Genomic DNA, 22,875 nt, shown 5'->3' on the forward strand with positions numbered 1-22,875 from the left:
TACTTTGGGCCGCTTTTCGTCACCATCGATGTTAATGGTAGAATATCATCGATGCTAATGACAGATTCTGATGTCAGCTATGTCGCCCTTCTCCATCCTATTTTCCTCTATCTTTTTTCTCTTTGGCTTGGAAAATCAAGTTGCATATTATGTTTGTGACTTTTTAACACATATCACAAGTCCACAAATCACAATCTCTCGATACTTACGGTAAATTCTGATTTTTCATTATTCTGTGATTAATTATTGTTTTGTAATTTCTTGATTTCGATATATGTGTTTTTTCCACAAACCATCGTAACACCATTGAATGTGACCCCCTCTTTGAATGCTCAACAAATATGCAGTGATTAATTATTGCTTATTTTGGATCTTAATTTTATTTTTGGATCTTAATGTTTTAATTTCTGTTTTTTAATTTGAACTTCTAGTTTTGTTAGGATAGTGGTGATTAGGGGTGAGCATGGTGTGGTTTGGTGCGGTTTTCAGACCAAACCGAACCGCAAACCGCATGGTGCGGTTTTTGCATTCTTAAAACCGTTGGGTGCGGTTTTACAATGGTTCGGTTTTTCGGTTTTTAAATGCGGTTTCGGTTTGTATCGGTGCGGTTTCGGTTTTTAAACCGTGTTAAGAATTTGGTGCAGTTTTTTTTATGTTTTTTTGTGCGGTTTTTTAAAACTGTAAGAACTGAAAACCATGTGCATATAAGTTTATATTGTGCTGTTTTTTTTAATACATTCATTTTCATCTTAAAACAAAATTACATAATCAAAAATTGTAAGTCGCTTAAAATACAACTTGTGACCACTCTCACAAACTAATTAATGATTGAAGGTTGGTTGATTTTGAGTTAATTTGTTACAAGCTTATTACATGTAATCGATTGGTACGTTTGGCTAACAATAGAACATTTCTTTTGCACCCATATAGTTTTATACAAACACAAAATAAACATATAATACATATATTATCGTTTATAACTATTTTCAATAGAATGTATATAATATACATTGATTGATTTATTACTATACACGCTTGCGGTGCGGTTCGGTTTTGATGGACCAGTTTTTAGGATAGAAACCGCACCGCACCGTTGACCTTCGGTTTTTGCAAAAATTAAATCCGCACCATTGGTTTTTGCATCGGTTTCGGTTTTTCGGTAGCGGTTTATTGCGGTTTTATCGGTTTTTCTTTAATCGGTTCGGTTTTTGCTCACCCCTAATGATGATGGTGAAAAAGGAGACTGAAAGAGTGAAAAGAAGACGCGTAGTGAGATGGTTAAGTAAAAGAAAATGATGAACCAAATCAAAAGAGCAAATACTCAGATTAGTGTGGTCGTGACCAACAACACAAGAAATTGAATCCACAAAGATAATTTCTATTAAAAAAAAAAAAAAGACTAAATTTGTGACTTTAGAATATTTTACTAAAAAAAAGTTGATTTTTTTAAAATGTTTTCAATATTAAAATTAACAAAAATTAATATATTATAATATTTTTGAATTTTGAATTTTCTTTTACCCAAGATAATGAAATATATGTCCAAAAACTAATCCCGGGGTCTGATAAAATGCTCAGTCTCATTTGAAATTGAAATTCTCTCCCCATTATTAAATCATACTTTATAATCTATATATATAACACAACTTGCATCTAACGTGTATTTGGTGAATTGGTGTAGTTATTTATTTTGTGACGTCATATAGTTGTGTTGGCATGTCATCTAGAACAAGTCCATCTAGAACGACCGGGTTATTATTAAAAATTTAGTATTATTAGCCATGTATTATAATCAATTTAAGGATATATCAACTTACCTAACACCCCCTAAACTATGTCAACTTGCGTCGTATGCTCCTCTGGTTAAAATAATCATCACAAACAGCCTTTAGCAAAATGGATTTTGAAAAGCAAACTAGAATTTATATTCTTTTGGCAAAGTTCGAAGTAAATTTCAAATTTAAATGTTCAAATTAAATATTAATACAAAGTTAAATGAAAGTTTGAAGTTTATTATAATAAAAGATGGGTAAAAAACATGTTTTTTCGACAAGTCTTACAATTTAAATGAGAAAATAAAACATTAACTAAGCATAAGATATCTATGTTTGACTTCACTCATCAATTATCAGTTATCACCTAGTTAAAGTTAGTAAAAGTATCTTGAAACAATTATATAAAAAAATATCATCATCTAAATGAAATCATTTAAATGAAAAGTTTTAGGTGGCTACAATAGGCAAATCACGATTGAATGTTAGAGGACGTTGTTTAGATGCTGAACCAAACACACTCAATGTCGACCGATTCATATCGATGTTGCATATGACCAAACAACCCTTGGATGATTTTAATTTGGAAATATGAAGAAAATGCAAGGGGTTTATGTAACTATTTCTAAAGACCTTGACTAAATCAAAGTCATGTGGGTACCCATGTTATTTGCCTTAATAAAATACTTTACACAAAATCCATTGCCCTTTCTTCAAGAAGTCAACACCGGTTAGAAGCTTCCATATAAACCCTTCTCCATCACATTCACATCACCTCTTTAAATTTCAAGCTTCATCCTTGGAATAATATTATAAGCACTTGAATCCACACAGAAAACCCTTGATATAATCTTCAGTTTCCTCTAAATTCATAGTAAAACCAGTCATAAACCTTAGTTTTGCAAGAACAGAAACTATGGCTTTCATTTGTGGATCCGGTGGCAACCGAGAAGACGATTTTGACTTGGTTTGTCCGGCTTCATCAACAACTCAAAGAAAAACAACAAGAAGACACAGTTTTTGTAGCAGAAGCAATAAAGACAACAAGAACCCATACGCAAGTCGTGGTCTTGATAAGTTTGAAGCTCTATTGGCGGATCTTGATGGCAAGAGACAGCAGATCTTTACACAAAAAGGGTCTCACGATATCTCCTTAGTTCGGTTTGTGTACTCAAATTCGAATGATGTGAAACCAATTGTTGTCAAGATCAAAGATCAAAGAAAACAAGACAAAGATCAGCACCATAAGTTGAATGGAAATGCAAAAACGGCCGAATCATCTCCGGAGCATCCGGTGGCTGCCGGAAGTGGTAAACCTAGCGGCGGCATGGTGGTGCAACAAGCAAAACCGGTGGCTGATATGTGCAAGAAGAGGATTAGTGTTGGTCAATTGAGATTAAAGTTTGGTCAATGGTGGAGGCCTTGGTATTCTTTGTCTCTTTTTGTGATCTTGATCTTGGTGTTTTTGGTGTTTTTTGGCCGGTCTTCTGCGATATTATGCACTTCTCTAGGGTGGTATATGATGCCCATGATTAATGCGACATCTGAAAACCCTAAAAGACCGAAGAAGATCATGAAGAAAGAGTATTCAAGAAAATTTAGCCAGAAGATGACCACATCTCCAAGAAGCGTACTGAACAATGAAGTGATGAACAATCAACCCCATCGAAGAAGTTTTTGATTGAGTTTGAAGCAATTAAGTTGTGTTGCTTTTGAATTTTATCGTCATTTTTGAAATTTGTGGATGATGTTCATGTAGATATTCAATTTCTTTGTTTTTTGGTTACAATTTTTAATGACGGGGTGGTTGGAATTCAATGTATTAAGAAAAAAATTCCTATGCATGTTAAATATATGCTGAAGATGTCAAATTTATCTCGCGATTCGGTTTTATTTTAATCCATCATGTTGCTATAACATAACTATATGTTTTGCTAGTCTTATATATAATTATAGTTCGACAAAGTAAGATCTCCATAATTATTTATTGAGGATAATTTATATGTCCAAAAACTAAGTGGAGTACATACATAAAAATAAAAAGGTGTAAGATTTTAACTATAAAACCTAGTTGCTAAAAGAATATTCCCAAAACATAGTCTTATCATCATTAAAAAAAGCAAAAACATCAGTTTTTATATATGGATAAAATGAGAAGTGCAGTAGGTGAATATAAGAAAGAAAACTCGACTATTAAGAAAAAGATAGGCAAACATCAATGTCATTGGGCGTTTTTGAGCGGCAAAGTGGATAGCTATTTTTTTATTATATATTTTTATTTAAAAATTAAAAATTATAATAAAAATATGGATATTCTTCTTTTTGTTCGTCTTTGTCCTTTTGAAAATATTTAATTTTTTAAGATCAGTGCTGATCGATGTAACAAACCGTTGGTTCGGTCAGATAAATCTAACAATGTCTACGAATGAAACAAAGTGATTTTTTTTATTGGCAAAAGAATATATATATATATATATATATATATATATATATATATATATATATATATATATATATATATATATATATATATATATATATATATATATAAAAGAAACCAGTTAAGTCCTAGCAAAAGATACAACATAATAAGGCATCTAGGGGATTTAGAAGTCATTTCGTCCTAATCCTCTTAGCCTTAGCATTTATAAAGCACAACCAATTAAAAAAAAAAGGCACGATGTTGTCAAAATTATACTCTCATCTATACTTACGATCCCTAAAAACCATTGCACTTTTGTAACCCGATAACACCCTCATAGTTGTGGAAAGGATCATGTTCGCTATAAGTCGAGTGAATCTAACCATCGGATGATTGTCAATCTAGCTACACATCTGTGCAACACTATCAAAACATCAATACAAAACGCCACATTTGTTGAACAACTCCACACTTCAAGAAAAGATGCACACTCTCTTCGACAATATCCCCACACACCAAGCACAACAACGAAGATATGTCCACCCCTTCTTTGGTTGGAAGCCGATTACACACCTTTTTCCACTGGAAAAATATTAAGCTTTATAGGCAAAGTGGTATTCCACCTTGTAGCATCAGTTGAGGACGAAAGAGTGACATCATCTAAACAATCTCGAGCTGACTTCACAATAAACAAGTCTGAAGGATCATGAACACATTGTCATTGATCATAACTTGCAGATAGCACCACTTAACCAAGGATCACCATCATAGCCATGAAATGCCCGATCTCGATCCCTCCTCTAACGGGTCGACGCCAAGGAAACATCCAACCTCCATCAATCCATAAATATTTCCTCGTACCTTGCTTTACTAGTAAACAAGACATATAATCAATCAAATTTATATCTAAACAAAATATCTTCACACCAAAGGTCCTACCAAAACAAACTACGAGCATAATTACTAACCACACGTCACATGTCGGAATGATAAATAACCCCATTCTAATAGTGATGATTTATGGAGCCCACACTCCATGTCAGATTCTATCCCTACAATTTCCAATACAATCAGTACAACTTCCATGAGTTGCTTTTGCACTCACCAAACAGATAAATTTTATTAATAGTTGTCAAACTGTAACGACCCAAAAATCATGACTAATTTTTTTTTTTTTTGAAAAACATTACTTAAACCACGATTGTGAATCCATAACATAATTCCTAACATAAAATAAGAGTATTAATTCAATATATGTTCTTATTATCAGAGTAAAACATCTCAGGCTGACAAACTATGGTGGGTGTCATGCGATCATCCCGAGCTCTTCTCTCCGCTACCGGAAGTACCTCAAACCAAAACTAAAAACTGTAAGCATGAAGCTTAGTGAGCTCCTCCAAACTACCACATATCATACAATAATATATAAAGCACATACTGGGTCTTGCCCACTGCATCGGACCAAGGTCCGGACTAAATGGGGCCTTGCCACTACATCCGACCGAAGTCCGGACTAACTGGGGCCTTGCCCCCTACATTGGACCAAAGCCCGGACTAACTGTGGCCTTGCCCCCTGCATCAGACCGAAGTCCGGACTAACTGAACATAGCATAACATGATCATAGCATATAACAAAAGCACATATACTGCATGTTGCATCGGATCGAGGCCCGAACTAACTAACACATAAACATACCTGAATCACAACAACATCAAGCATATTGAACTACTGCATCGGACCGAAGTCTGGAACTACTGCTATCTAAACGGTTCGACATTGTGGCCTTAGACCCGTTCCTACTGGAAGGAAAACTCACCTCGAAGAATTGACTGCTGAATGCCTAAGTAAAAATCCTTGACTGCTGTTCCGGCTGCTCCCCGGCTATCATGATCAATTAAGACATTAAATCAGAAATAAGGATCCTTCTATGGGTAAAATGACTATTTTACCCCTGTTGTGGTGTGGGTTAAACATGGCCCAAACCCTTTAATACTTTCTAAGTCCATCAATGACCCACTAGAGGCCCGCTTATGGCCCAATTTGCTACATTGGGCCCCAATCCTTTATTGGGCCTTACCCTAAGCCCAACACCTATACTTAGCCTATATTTACTTACTCCTGATGGCCCACTAGTCCAAAAACCCAAAGCATGGCCCAAAGCACAAAACCCAACACAGACAGATTACGTGGGGCGTACTCTAATGTACGCTTAGCGTACAGGCTTGATGATACGTATGTTGGGCGTACCTTCACGTATGCTCAACGTCATACCCTATTAAGCCAACTTTCTATTAAGTGCTTAATACCTCGATTCAGAAGCTATAAACTCAGATCCAAACCTTATTCCATGTCTTAAGCCATAAAGTCACTGACTTGGTGACTTTATATGGCCCAAACCAACTCAAACTCCCAAAATAATCTTCTATTTCCATAAAGGGGACTAGATCTCATGCATGGACTTAATAGGACCATAAAGGTTGGAACTTTACTGCTTATGGGACTCATATGACTCTAAGGGAGGCAACCTCGGTCTTAGAAACGTGCTTAAGTCTCAAAGACCCAATCTTGGGACCAAAAAGTCCATAAACTTGAACTAAAGGAGATCTAAGAGATTAATCATCAAGCTCAAACTTTTTACCTTGAAGAGGTCTGGAATGAAGCACTTATCCCAGATCTACAAGCTCTAGTTTCCAAGCTTCCTCCTTGCCAACCTTCTTATTTTCTCTTCCAAGCTTTAAACCACCAAAAATGGGTTCTCCAAGTTCAAGGTCTCACAAAATAAGGGTAGGGACGTTCTAGGGTTTCTTTTGAGGTTGGGGAGGCTGAAAATAGGGCTAGGGTTGAAGCCAACATGTCCTTTATATAGTGCTCAACCCAAAATTAGGGTTTTATGACTTTTAGCATACGCTGGGCGTACGCCTTGAACATCCGCGACCAAGTTGCCCCGTTATGCTGGGCGTACCCACGCGTGTTCCAAACATGCATGCATGGCCTTCCATGCGAACTTTTCTCCATAAGGGCAATTATTGCCAAATCTTTAAAGTGTCATAACTCCTTCATTCTAAATCCGTTTCTGATGAACTTTATATCCACGGAAAGGTGGCGAGAAACCCTACGCTTCTAACAACACGCCCTGCCCGAAACCTTCTCGAATAATACCTCTATATTTCATAAATGACTAAAACGCCCCTGGCTTTGGCCACCGAAATCCATAAATTGATATTCTAGATCAGGGCATTACACAAACACATTTTCTTATTACAGTCAAAAGTCAAAATCCGTACAAGGAGATCTATTTATAAAAAAAAAAGAGTTGACCTAAAATATGTTTGTATGTTGGGCTTAAAAACTGTCATCGACTCATCTGACACATTGTTCAATCATTGCAGCTACAAAATGGAGTAGTGCATCAAGTGCCCCACAATCTACTCCATAGCTACTCCGCAACTACCTCAATAACCACTCTCCAACGGCTCCAACAGCCTACTACAACTACATACTTTTGATGTCGAAACCGATATACGTATAACTCCTTGTAAATTTTCTTCTTGGGACCTCACATTTAATTAGTCGTTAAAGTGGCAATAAGGTCAAAGAAAAGATCAAGTTCCACAACTTAACAACCAAAATATCTGATTTAATAAATATTGTGATCTACATAAACATTTGTATAAATGAACTTTTACTAGAAAAAATGTTTTTTCAAATGCAATGAGAAGTAATGTTCTTAATTAATAACATCTATAATAGGATTTCTTAAAGATATTTTCAAACCAAAAGGTTGTTCAAGACTGAAAAATTATTAGGTTAATTCGTTCAAATAAAGATTGTTCAAAGAGCTTATAGGTTGAGGAAATCTTGTTATGATTTTTTTGTAAAAGATTGTTCAAGGAGCTTATGGATCGATGAACTCTTAATATGATTTTTTTTGTAAAAAAACTTTATGTATCTTATAGATTTCTAATTAATTATAAATAAACAAATCAAACAAATAAAAATAAAATAATAAAAACCCAATAGATCCCACAAATAAAGTGAAACACTCTTATTGTGAAGATATAAATAGTATTTTTATTTTAAAATTTCCTATAAAAAATCTACCAAAAACCTTTCAAAACTTGTATACTCTTTTAATAATTACTAGTTATAAGACTGAAATGAGTGGGACTCGCTACTCGGGTTGCTATCATCGTTATGCATGCTGGAACACTGCCTCCTAGCTCTCGCTGGGGGGGGGGGGGGGGGTCGCTACAAGATGTTCGTTGAATCCTTGGCGAGAAGAGAGAGAAAGAGATACAACAATCTCATCGGTTGCAGAGGAGTTGGACCGGATTGCTACTGCCTTTGACTAAACTTAAACTTTCACCATAATTGCGAGCTTAAATTTTCACAAACTTCTTCACAATTAAATAAAAAAAACGTTTTTAATTAATAAAATTCAAAATATTCAACTATAATTCAACTACTATAAATCAAACCACACACTCAACATTTCGTAAAAACAAAATATCATTACCTCTCTCACAAACACTCTCAATTCACCAAACAAAAATGTCTTCATCTACACAAAAGAGAACCCCAAGAAACAATAAAATAATCTTCAAACTAGGGATGTCAAAAAGTCTCGTAGGACCTCGTTCCCGGGGGGGGGGGGGGGGGGGGGGCATTCCGTTTGGGGGAACTTTTTTAAAAATCAGAGGCGGGAACGGGGAGAGGGAATGTTGACTACTACTCAGGGCCCCACCGGAAATTCATCCCCTTCCTCATTAGACTAGTGAGGGGTACTGCATTCTTGGAGAAATCATGAATGAATCTCCGGTAGTATCCTGCCAATCCCAATAAACTCTTGATATATGAGGGATATTTCAGAACCTCCCACAGCATCACAACTTTGATCTTAGCCAGATCGACCAATATCTCGTCCTGGTTAACGAGGTGTCCAAGGAACTAAACCACTCGTAACTAAAACTCACACTTCGAAAACTTAGCATAAAGTCGTTCTCGTTTCAAAACCCCCAGAAGCTTGTGAAAATGAACCTCATGCTGCTCTCTGGTCTTGGAATATACCAAGATATCATCAATAAATACGATAACTGAACAAACGAGCATCAGCCTATTTACTCGATTCATGAAATCTATAAATACCGCAGGCACATTGGTGAGCCCAAATGGCATCACCACAAACTCATAATGTCCTTAACGATTCCGGAATGCGGTCTTCTCCACGTCCTCCTCTCTCACCCTGACCTGATGATGTTCAGACCTTAGAACTATCTTAGAGAACCAAGATACACCATGCAATTGATCAAAGAGGTAATCAATCCACGGAAGGGGATAACGGTTCTTCACCATTAACTTCTTCAACTCCCAGTAATCTATACACATCTGGTGTGAACCATCCTAATTCTTGACGAACAAAATCGATGCTCCCCACAGAGAACTACTCGGTCTGATGAATTGCTTGCCTAGTAGCTCTTGATACTAGGATGATAGCTCATGCATCTTAGGTGGTGCCAAGCAGTACGACACCTTGATGATCGAAGCCACACCTGACACAAGGTCGATCCTGAACTCGACCTGCCTCTCAGGAGGCACACCGGGTAACTCCTATGGGAATACATTCGCAAACTCCCTAAAAACCGGGACATCGGAAACTGAAACCTGACCCTCAACATGCGTGTCCACCACATAAGCCAAGTAACCCACACACTTATGCTGAATATATTGCCGAGCCCTGGCTGGAGAACAAAACCTTGAACCCATCCTGGTGCCCTCTCCATAAATAACCAGTTTTCCCCCACTTGAGGTTCGAACTACCAGGCGCTAGCCCTCACAATCGATAATAACATTGAACCGAATCAGTTAATCCAAGCCTCAGAATAGGGATCAAATTTATTGGAAACTATAGCCCGAAGATCTCCAGAACAAAACCTTAATACACCAAAGAAGTAGAAACCCCGTGTTCGTTGGTGATAGAAACTTGCAATGGACACTCCAACTCCCCCAATGGGCGTATCAAACTCCCTACTGAATGATCGAGATACGAAGGACCGAATGCACCTAAGTCAAACAACACTAAAGTAGGTAAAGAGTTCACTAGGAACGTACCTAACAAAGGCACACAAATAAGCATAACATAAAACATAATTATCAAGATAAGGGATAGAACCATACCATTCACCACATCTGGTGCTGCTATGGCCTCCTCGGTGGTGAGATGAAAGGCATGACCTCGAACACTCAGGAGCTCCGTCCTCCCCTAACGTCTATCAGTGATCCTCAACGTGGCTAGCATCGGGGCCTACACCGGCATGGAGGCGAGAAATGGATAGTTGACCTTCATATGGCTAACTTAATCAAAATGATAACAAATCCTTGTACTCTGATTTAGGGCTAACTGGAGTCAATCCCTCACATAGTGCCCCTCCTTACCACATTTGTAGCAAAAACTACCAAATCGGCATGCCCCCTCATGAACCCTACTGTACTTCCCAAAAGTGCAGCATCGCTGACCTGCAGATCTAGATTCAGCGGCCTTGAACCGCTTTGGTGCTGGCTGCAGCTGTGTCGAGGGTGATCTTTGCTCCCTCAACTGAAGATCAATCTCAAGCTCAAACTACCTAGAGGCCTCCTGCAACTCCAACAAAGAATCATACCACTGGGTGGAAACAAACTACCTGATATTCGTCTTGAGCATGCTCAAGTAACGGGTCATATGAGCCTACTCCAAAACAAACTCAGGGAAAAACATGGCCCTCTCGATAAACATCCTGGTGATCTCCGTTACTGACTTTGTACCCTGCCTCAGATCTGAAAACTCTTGGGCCAACCTCTCGCGCTCTACTCACAACACATATCGAGTACGAAACATCTCCATGAACTGCTCCTAAGATACCGCAACCCTCTGCTCTGTAGAATACGATCCTGAACAAGTCTCCACCAATCCTTCGTAACAGACCTCAAGAGGTTCAGAGCACATCTGACCTTCTGTTCAGTTGGGCAAGAGCAGGTGAAAAATCATCCCTCAACATCAAATAGCCACCTCATAGCTACGATTGGGTCCTGGAATCCATCGAAAGTCGGGGGATTCGTATTGTCGAAGTCCCGATACTAAAAAACCCAACCCGGTCCAACACCTACAGTTGCAATGGTTGCGGAGGCTGCAACAGCAACAATTGCATATCTAACATCGAAGAAATCCATCATCGCGATCTTAATAGACCCAAATAACTTTGGTATCTGATCCCTAACAATATCCACAACCTCCTCACGTAGGATCTCCCTAATCCTGTCATCCAATGCGGCTAACCATCCTGGCAGCCTGCGCCCGATCCCGATGCAGATCCAATCTCAACTCGAAGCGCAGTCACCATACTAAAAATAAACCAAGAGGATGTCAGATAACACACATATAATAACGAGGATCCAACTCCCAACAAGCCCTAGGGGTTGTGATTTCTCTGTTATGCGTACAGGTCCTGTGCTTTCAGTATTTCGGGCCCATACTACCTTCCACACCTACCCGTAGTCATCTTAGAGGATCATCACAACAACCCTAAAAAGATACTTCCCTCTAGCATACTCATGCACTCTATTCTCACTTCCTAGAGGAAGGCTACACATATCGACTGGCCGATTGATCCCACATAACTAATCCTACCACTAACTGCCACACGACCCTCCATTTGTGCCAGATAACTATCATATGAACACTATCACATATTGCATAACTTAAACAATGTTAAGTTAAAAGATTCAATCCCACAACGGTTGGACTCATACAAGAGATATGTAGCAGGACCATGCATTCATTCAATAATTATTTCACAAACTAAAGAGTCATACAATAATCAATAGGGTACTCCACAAGAGATAAGGCATCAAATATAAAACAATTATATCATACGATTCCTGAGGATCCCTATCATATCACTAGCATGCCTTTCTAATCATAACATAACATAATCTCAACTAATTGGTGTGGTAATTTGGGGTTGCTTATTGGTTCCGTCCGATCATACACCTTGCATCACATGAGTGTCCCTCCAATTCACGCAAACCAAGGCTCTGATACCAACTTGTAACATTCATATATTTTCATAAAAATTTAAACTTTTTCAACCCAACCAAAATCATAATTGTTTACATTATAGTTTTCAAAACACATTTAACATCATACTTTTTCCCAAAATCACAAAACATAATATGAGGAGGTGCACGATCAAGCTTTTGCCTTCCCACGATCAATTGAGGTACCTGAAACACAACCCAAAACCATAAGTCTAACGCTTAGTGAGTTTCCCTAAAATATCACCATAACACATAATCATAGATACTTCAGCAACAACATGCATATAGAACCTTCAGCATGTCTGGACCGCCGCACCAGGCCGTCAGTCTATCTGGACCATTCTCTGGGCCTTCGGCCTAACCGGTCCGCCTCACAGGCCTTCAGTCTATCCGGGTTGCCATGGGTATGTTGGCCTTCTACACACAGCAGGACTGCCTCAACCCAACCAACCATCACATATCCACATATAACATAATCAAACATAGCTAGCATATACATGTAGTCACACAAGTCCAGCATATCACTATAGCATAGCAAGCATACCCGAGAGTACAGTGAGGACAACTCACCTCGCACTGATGAATCGCACTAAAAACATCCAGCTGATGGCTCACTAAAATCCTGAACTATCACAACAAATAAACATCAAATTAATAATCGGATAACCATCTTTGTATAAGAACCCATACCTAGGGTAAATGGACACTTTACCCTTTCCCTAATTAAACCAAGCCCCAGACCCAATTCTTGATACAAAAGCCCAAGGTTATTCAAGACCCATAATTAGCCTAATTTTCTAAATTGGTCCCAACTCCTTTTTGGGCCTTATCCTAAGGTACAATCCTTAACTTGGCCCAAAACAATCATACTCAAATATACCAACAAGGGCCCAAGCATTTAAGCCCAAAAGGTGGCCCAAAACTTGAAGCCCAAACTCCAAAATCCAACAAAAGGCGTATGCAGGGTGTACTCTTGCGGTACGCAGGGCGTACACCGAGCCTCGCATTGACCCACATCGGGGTAGCTGACCGAGTATGCGGGGCGTACTACCCCTTACACGAGGCGTACCCTGGTAGATCCAAAAGTCTCATTTTGTGCTTAATAGCTTAAGAACATAAGCCCAAACTACATATCCATGGTCCAAATGCACCCTAGAGTCACAAAGTCTCCAACTTTATGACTTTCCGCATCCAAAAGTTCTTAATACAACGTCTTAATCCATTAAAACCCTTCTACTGAATGCATGGGACACTTCTAGCCATTAGGACCTCATTTTTGTGACTAAGGAACCCTTCAAGGGTCTGAAAGGATGACTCAAAACATCTAGGGCATGCCATGCTCAAGATGGAGCATTTGGGACCAAAAAGAAACATAAAAAGACCCAAACATGAGATCTATCAAACAAGTCATAAAGTGTGACAACTGCCAATTTTGGGTCAAACAAAATCAACTCGACTAGTATTAGGATTTTAGGAAAGCGTTATGTTTCCTAATGTACAATATACAATCATAATACAAAGTATCTCTCTGAAATTGTCATTTATGAAATATAAACCCTAATTAGGGTTATAAACGTGAAATTCGATAATTAAGTATATATTATTTTGGTATAAATAATATTCATTACATAATGTGCTAATGCCTTTGACGATATTGATACTTTTATAAAAATTTAAATTGTTATGATTTAAATTAAGAAATTACATATTATTTACCATATTTTTTTTTATAAAATACCACTCTTTTATAAAAATGCCAACATTTTTATAGAAATAAAAAGAGTTGACTTTGCTTTTAATAAAATGCCATGGGAGAAAAGTTATCTTACCTTTTCCCCACAAAATCTATCACCTGACATCTAACCTAGCACACCCCATCCCTACCCTCCTACCCCCCCCCCCCCACCCACCCACCCTTATTTCCCTCTCTCTTTTTACTCCCGTCTGAAAGGCCTTTTCCCTTCACCATTTTTCTCCATTTTGTTCTTCTTCTCCAAGAAAAGCTCTCAACTTTCAGTCCTAATTTCTTCCAAGTTAGTTCTTCAACTTTTGGTAAGTACTTCCTTCATCTTCTAGTGATTCTACAAACATTCATACTAGTTTCAATCCATTTACACGCATTATCATGTGTTACTATTCATAGGATCTTAAAATCTTTAAAGTATTCTTCAAGTGTTCTTGACTTGAAACTTTCCATCTACAACCATTCATTCATCAAGAAAACACATATAAGATGAGTTTATACCCTTTCATTTTCGAGATTTCTAAGTTTTTGGTGGAGAATACAAGTAAGCTTGTATAAATATACAAGTTGTTATGCATGCTTGCTTACATGTAGTGTAAAAGTGCTAAATACATGAAATAATGTTATTACCAAGCTTTATGAACATTTATATGTGAAAGTACGTTTAAAATACAAAACTATGAAAAACAAGTATAAACATGCTATATGTTCTTATGAAAAAGTTATAAACACAAAAATAAAAAATAAAAACTATGGTTTTTATGAGCATAATATGATTATTCTAGCAAAAATGGTTATAACCAAGTTATTACACCATTTTTGTAGAACATAAACCAAAATGTGTTATTTTGGACATATATCTTGAAACTAATCAAAAATACAAAAGATTTAGTTTTACAAAAAGAATACTTCAAATATATCATTTTATATATGCAAAAAAAGGTTTTCTAACAAAAATTGTCATAACTAGGTTATGACATCATTTTTCTGGGTTTGACCAAAAATATGTTGTTTAAAATATATAAAGTTAACTTGACCAAAAAATCACAAAAATGTAAAAAAAAAACAATATATATATATATATATATATATATATATATATATATATATATATATATATATATATATATATATATATTTACATAACTATATTTCATTGTTTTTCGTTTGTGACGTTAAAAGTCAAAAACTAGAAAAATGAACATTTTCATACTAAGGGCTCATTTATTTGTGCTAGATGTAAAAATTTGTTATTTATAAATATCTAAGCATGCTAGCATCTATATATATATATATATATATATATATATATATATATATATATATATATATATATATATATGTGTGTGTGTGTGTGTGTGTGTGTGTATATATATATATATATATATACAAAAATTAAATATTATAATAAACTATATAAGTATAGTTATGGATCATTAACACTATTGTAACATGTGGAACATAGTGGATAATTATATATATATATATATATATATATATATATATATATATATATATATATAATTATTTTATACTATTTTATTATCATGAAAAAGTGATAATTACACATACAAAGGTTTTCATTACAACAAAACGTAAGCTCATTGAATAAAATTTTGTGAGTCAAAATCTTCATCGTACCTATCAATGTACCTACAAAAGTCATGTATTATAACCAGAATCTCTCGTAAGAGAGTGTGATACTTGTGTATAGATCTATACGTGACTGGTAATCCCGCACCTAAGCTGCTTGCAACAACTATACCGACAGGTCTAGGGTGACAAATGTCGAACATTCTGACGCTTAAAGAACGTCGTAACAAGTCATCTATCTCTTTAGTACGGTTATAATAACTTACATGGGGAAACAACGATACATTTAGTTTATGGGGAAACATACATTCTAACGGTTTTATATAAATTAAAATTGTATATTAATATTTTAAGTATGAAAATACTTGTACATTTCGGTCTTAGGGTTTCTAAGACTACAATTCATTTTAAGGAAAATATTGGATTTTCTGGAAACGAACACTATCATTTTACAAGGAAATGATTATAATTCTTCATACAAACTCTTATAAACTCACCAACTTAATTGTTGACACTTTTAAAAATTACTTGTATTCTCAGGAAATCACTAAACATGTAACTACATGCTTTTGAGGATGGGACGCTAAGGCGTTAGACAAATCCTTTTATCATCATATTGTAATTGATTTTGAAACATGTAACTCTTACAACAATGTAACTTTTTAATTATATTTATGATGGTTGTGTTTGCTTTGATCACTTTTATACATTATGTTATGATACAATACAGGTAAGTCATTCACCCCCGGACATTTCCGTCATCTTGGTTTACGGTGTGACATTAAGGTATGAACTTTATAGCTTTAGCTGGTGGAAAGGAGAGCCAAACTTCCATATACAATCCTTTCTACAAGCTTCCAAGCTTCTTGATGCACTTCTCCTTCCTCTAAAACACCAAGAACACACTTTAGGGCTATTAATCTCACTCTAGGAAGCTAGGGTTTTGCAAAAACGACTCTAAGGCTTTGGAGGCTGAAAAGGTGGGGATAAATGAGTCATAAGGATGCTTAAATACCCCACAAACCCTAATATTTAGGGTTTCCTTCGGACACGAGTACGCTTACCCACGTGTACGCTTTGTGTACTCCTCTTGCTCCCAAAATTACAAATTTGCCACTAGGGCTTCCCATGATAGGGCCAAGATAACATACATTAAAAACCAAGGGATGAATTTAGAAATACCTGGATTCCCGAGATGTTACACAAAACCTCTTTAAGAACATCTCATGAAGTCTAGAGTAGACCATACTCAAGAACACCAAGCAAAAGGGACCAAAATACATGAAACTTAACCATAACAAGAACTAAGAGCAATATTCATCAAGGTCAGAGCTTTTTACCTAAATATGATCTCAAATGGTGGTGAGATTTTGGATCTAAGGTGCCCCACTCTTCAAAGGTGGTTTTCTCTTCTTCTTATTCCTTCTAAATCACCAAAAGTACCCACATAATCTCAAAAACACTCTCAAGGAGGATTAGGGTCCTAGATGGACGAAATAGCAAGTGGAGGCTAAATAGTGAATGAGAATGAGGAGTTAATGATGTTTATATATGGACAAAACCCTAAAAATTAGGGTTTGAGAATCCTTCGCGTACGCCCAACGTACTAAGCAAGGTTGTAGAACTCGCTACTCGGTACCTGCTCGGCCGATTGGGGAGTAGCGAGTACTCGGGGAGTACTCGGATTTGGTGATCATGTAGAAATATTTTTTGGAAAATTATATATGTCAAAATCATAAGTTAAAATCATAATTTGAGTGAAATATATAATCAAAATTAGATACATGTGAATACATAAAAACTGAAATATACATAATTGTCTGACTACGTGGATAATTACTGAAAATTTAAGATATATATGTAGTAATAATCACATGTTTGTGTTAAATAATAAATCATTAAGTGCATTATACTTATTAATCTTGAAATTCTTGATTTTTTTTCTCTTTTTATGACAATTTTGACCCTTTGACCGATTTTGATCGAGTTGGCCGAGTAGGCCCGAGTAAGACCAAGTAGGCCCGAGGTTGACCGAGTTTGTCCGAGTTTGATCGATTTTTGGCCGATTTTAACTAAATCCGAGTTTTTTGGCCGAGTTGACATTACTCGCCTCAGTGGAGGGCCGATTCCGAGTAATCGGCCGAATAGGCCGAGTTTTGCAACACTGGTACTAAGATCTGTCCTAGTACGCCCAGCATACTAAGTCCGACCAAAATTACAAAAATGTCACTATGGGCCAAAATGCAATCAATTGTCATACTAGAAGAGGGGGGGGGGGGGGGGGGGGGGGTTAATAGGTAAATAATTGAAAATTAAGATGTTACAAAAATTTATGTCAGTTGGGAGGGATATCATAGATGCGTTTTCATGTGTTGTAGAATGTGAGAGGTGGAAATGAGACAGAAAGATACAAACTAATATGAAAGTAAAATGACAAATAAGTTATGGACTTATGGTTTAGGTGGGAACAAATGTTGTTTACATGTATAAGATAAGATTGTATAATATATGATTACTAAGTATTTTCTTCAAATTATGAATTATTATGTAACAAGTAATATAAAAATCCAAGAGTACACTTATTTAAAATTTCAAAATATTTCCCTTAAATTTGGAAGGAATCAAAATCCCATATCTTTACGTATTACTCAAACATTGTTATAATTCCAAGACGAATGGATAATTATCACACTATAATATTCTGAAAGATATCCTTAATCATAATTTTTTACAAGTAGGTTATCACTTATAAGTTATTTCAATCAAACAAAAACATAAGGACTTTTTATTGTCACATAATTTACGGGAGGAAAACGGCACAACTGCACACATGGCATGATATAGCATGCATATGTAAGTCCTAAAAAAGATGGCAGGTTTTAAGGTTTTAAAGAAGAAAATGTGATTAAAAAAAAGTTCTTATTTTCCAGTAATATGTTTTCAATTCTTTAATTTAGATAACGGTTATTTAGTTAAGGAATAAAATAAATAAAAACCCTTACAATTTTAGGTTTTAAATATCCTTAAAAAGTAAAAATTAATATAAAATAACTTATCAGTTCAGATCAATGTTTTCTCATAGATAACAATTTATGTTTTAGAAGGTTATATAATATATATATAAATTTTACGGTGCTCTAAAATATAAATTGTTGTGTATTGTAAAAATTATTGTGTATAGATCACCTCGTGAACTAAATGTAAAACTCAATTATTATTTAGTTTTATTATCTCTAAATTACTAGTTTAGTTTTATAATTACTGTGTAATGATTTAAAAAATAAATACTATGATATTAAAATCAAATAAATTTTTTATAATTAATTTATACGAATGTGGGTGACAGAATGACCACAATATCTTTTTTAAAAGAATGTGTGGTATAATAAATAAATTAACGAATTAATAAATAAAGGAAGGCTAAATTTGGAGGATGAATGACGAGAGTGCTGAGTTCATGAAAAAAAATAACAAATCAAAATATAATTAAAATCTTTGATATCTTAGTTGTTTATAATCCCACGAACGTGATGTGTGTATCAAAAATATTAATAAATGTAAAAGTAGAACTATGAATAAGATAAGTTTGCCTTCGTGACTTCGTGTTATACACGAAATATTGTTTTTAAATTTTCAGATATATATATATATATATATATATATATATATATATATATATATATATATATATATATATATATATATATATATATATATATATATATATATATATATATATATATATATATATATATATATATATATATATATAGGGTTAGGTTCATTTGAGACTACCTATATTTTGTGAGACCGTGAGACGCATTTTCTTATTTTTTTTTATTTTTTTTTAAATTTTTTTTAGTTAATTCAAGTTCCGAAAATAATATTTAAAAAAAGAATTTTTTGATTTTTCCATTTATTTTGCATTTTAAAATTATTTTTAGAATATGTACAGTGTAATATTCTATTTAGAATATTTCACGTATTTTTCAAAAAAAAAATAGAATTTTTTTTTATTTTTTTTAGTTAATTCAAGTTCCGAAAATAATATTTAAAAAAAGAATTTTTAGATTTTTCCATTTATTTTGCATTTTAAAATTATTTTTTAGAATATGTCAGTGTAATATTCTATTTAGAATATTTCACGTATTTTTCAAAAAAAAAACGGAATTTTTTATATTTTTTTATATTATTTTTAGTTAATTCAAGTTCCGAAAATAATATTTAAAATTTTTTTTTTTGGATTTTTCCATTTATTTTGCATTTTAAAATTATTTTTAGATTTGGTCTCACGGTCTCACAAAATTAGAATGGTCTCAAATGAACCTGAACCTATATATATATATATATATATATATATATATATATATATATATATATATATATATATATATATATATATATATATATATATATATATATATATATATATATATATATATATTGATAATTATTATTATCATTTATTTATTTATTTAACCAATTAAGTTTATAAACAGTGGCAATATTAGGAAGAAGCTAATATCGCATACTTTCTCGTTTTTTAGTCCACAAAACCTGTTAACCTATAAACTTTTTGGTGTAATACAATAAACAAAATAATTTTCATATAAAAAAATTGTAATAATTTTGTAAAACTTAAATATTTTTCATATATGTTTGCTTTTAAGATTAGATATAATATTATCACATGTTATGTTGTGGGTCATTAATTAAGCAAACTAAAGATGATGGCTACATGTTTGTACATTTCCTAGTGGTGGATAGGATTGTTTTATCGTTATCACATGCTATTACTTATATTAGTCGGTCAAAAGATGGCCAATGAATACGTCAAACGCATAAGATCTAGTGTTTAATTAAAGGTATTATTGATACCACGTTATTTTTTAAGAAAAAATTTTGTTCAAAAGATCGGTATATAAATCCGGTTTGAGACTATTGTGTAAATTTAAAAACTGAATCGTGTAAGTTTGTCATTCAGAAAAAGTTTTTAAACAATATTATTATAAAAAAAAAGCTTCTAAATTATATATTTATACTTGATGAAATGAAAAATATTAATAATGATTTTCATTTACTTTCAATCAAATGCTCAATCTTATGGGAACTATTATGTCACTTCGCGCCGAACATGAAAAACCTTGTGGCTGACCCTGCATATGTTTACAACAGTTGACATATGTATAAGTAAACATTTTATAGTCAATATGTTTTTCTTTTCATTAAATTTGTAAGATCATCATTATTAGTGTCCCTTCTTAAGGGGTTGAGGATTAAGTCTTGTGGATGATCTTATAATATTTTTGAAGAACGAGAATGATGATCATAATGAGGAAGGTGCTCTAACATGGTGGAGTGTGTATGCAACATTGGCAAAGATGGCCATGGATGTACTTTCCATTCAAGGAACATGCAGGCCGGCTTGAGGCTTCTTTAGAAGCAAATAAGAAACAGTGGGTAAAGAAATTCAAAAACTCACATTTTTTTATGTTAATAGTATTTGTGAATTATGGAATATCAAAATAGATAAGTATTTCCTGTTGGATAAAAAATTTGGATATTTGACATTTCTTCTTTGGATAAATATGTACATGGATAATACTATGATGGACATTACTAGAAAAAAGGCTTTTTTGACAGACGAATTACGACATACAGCAGTTCTATGACAGGCACAAAAGTCTGTCAGAAAACTTATGTCATATAATGTAAAATTTCAATGATTCACGACAGACAGAAATGTCTGTCATTATTTTATGTCGTATTTTAAAGAGTAAATTAAATTGCATTTTATCCTTTAATATTACAAGAAAAAGTTAAAATTAAAAGGATACATAATGTAACTTAATAGAAAAAAAATTTTGAAAATTAAAATTCAATCCAAAAAAATCTAGGAATAATTAAAATTTTTAAGATAATATAGAATAATTTATTATATAGATATTATCTTAGATGTTATATAATTTTAATATAGGATATTTTTGATAAAGTTTGATAGAAGCTATATAGTCATTATTTTTTAAAAGATGCAAGGAAGAAAAAAAAAAGTTGTACTGTTAGGTGCTATTTGCGCACCTTTTTGCGCACCTTTTAGTCCCATTTTATGCATATATTTAGCACAATTGTTCTTCCTTTTCCTTGCATTTTATCATATTCATTTTAGTCTCTAGAACAACCTTATTTGCACACTTTTATATCTTTTTCAGGTAAACCGGAGGTTGGAACACGCTTTGGGAAGTGTCGGGAAGCATTGGTGAAGATTTTGGGACGATCGGGTGAAGAACAAAAAAGTTGGAAAAATCAAGTTTGGAATTGGAGTCAGAGAGGTACACGGGGCGTGTTGAATTTACACTGAAAAGTGAGCACGGGGCGTGTTTGACCAAAATATGAGCTGCTGACCATGCTGAACACGACCCGTGTCAGTTTAATGCAAATCAACACAGGGCGTGTTGCTGAACACGACCCGTGTCATTCTAGCCTATTCGAACACGGGCCGTGTTCGACCCAGAAACCAACTTTTGGCAGTTTTTCCTATCTTTCATATGACGAGTTAAGGGTCATTTTTAGAAGAGGGGGAACATATCAGAGCACCATTGGAGAGAAGAATTCGAAGCTTTTTGCAAGGGTTTGTCCGTTAATCATTTGGAAACATTAATTCTTGTTTTTGTAAGTTGTAATTACACTTAATTTCATCTTTTAGATGTGTGATCTTGTTCTAGCCATGTGTGGCTAGAACCCTAATTTCTCCAATTTCATGTTTTGACTTCTTGGTAGTGACTTCATTAATATGACATGATATTTGTTCTTAATTTCTATCTAATGAATTTGATTTTGCTTCAATCGAATGTTTGATTCTAATTATGATTCTTATTGGCCATTTGAATTAGGGTTAGGTCATTCAAGTTATCTCTTTTACAAAATTCGTAATTGTTTTGTGAAATTGAACAAGTAACAAGCATTAAATTGATCTCTATTGAATGAATTTAGTGTAAATCTTATTCATACACTTTTACATCCCGAGCTTATGAGGAGTATTGGGTGTTGTTGGGAACATTCACATCAAGCTTCATGCAATCTTATAATCTAATCCTAAGAGCTTGTTTAGATTAGGTTAATAAGGTTAGGATTAATCAAAGAGCTTGTTTTGGTTGATTAATATGGTGAATGGGAAGTGTTAGAGCTTATTAGCACTTTCAAGTACCAACTTAGATAGAAACGAATATTGTGTCATTTTTGAGTCACATTGCTAAATTATCATACATGGGGTTGG

The 22,875-nt window shown here is 34.4% G+C and overlaps 1 protein-coding gene across 1 annotated transcript; it reads left to right on the plus strand.

Moving 5' to 3' along the window:
• The first annotated feature begins 2,535 nt into the window (after positions 1 to 2,535).
• Positions 2,536 to 3,671, plus strand: LOC144999654 (uncharacterized). The gene has a single exon (XM_078958776.1). It carries the CDS (start codon positions 2,689 to 2,691, stop codon positions 3,451 to 3,453), a length of 765 nt encoding a protein of 254 aa, XP_078814902.1. The 5' UTR covers positions 2,536 to 2,688; the 3' UTR covers positions 3,454 to 3,671.
• The last annotated feature ends 19,204 nt before the right edge of the window (positions 3,672 to 22,875 follow it).

The sequence above is a fragment of the Lactuca saligna genome, chromosome 6, assembly GCF_052625555.1.
Source record: "Lactuca saligna cultivar CGN05327 chromosome 6, ASM5262555v1, whole genome shotgun sequence".
In the NCBI taxonomy this organism is placed as follows: Eukaryota; Viridiplantae; Streptophyta; class Magnoliopsida; order Asterales; family Asteraceae; genus Lactuca; species Lactuca saligna.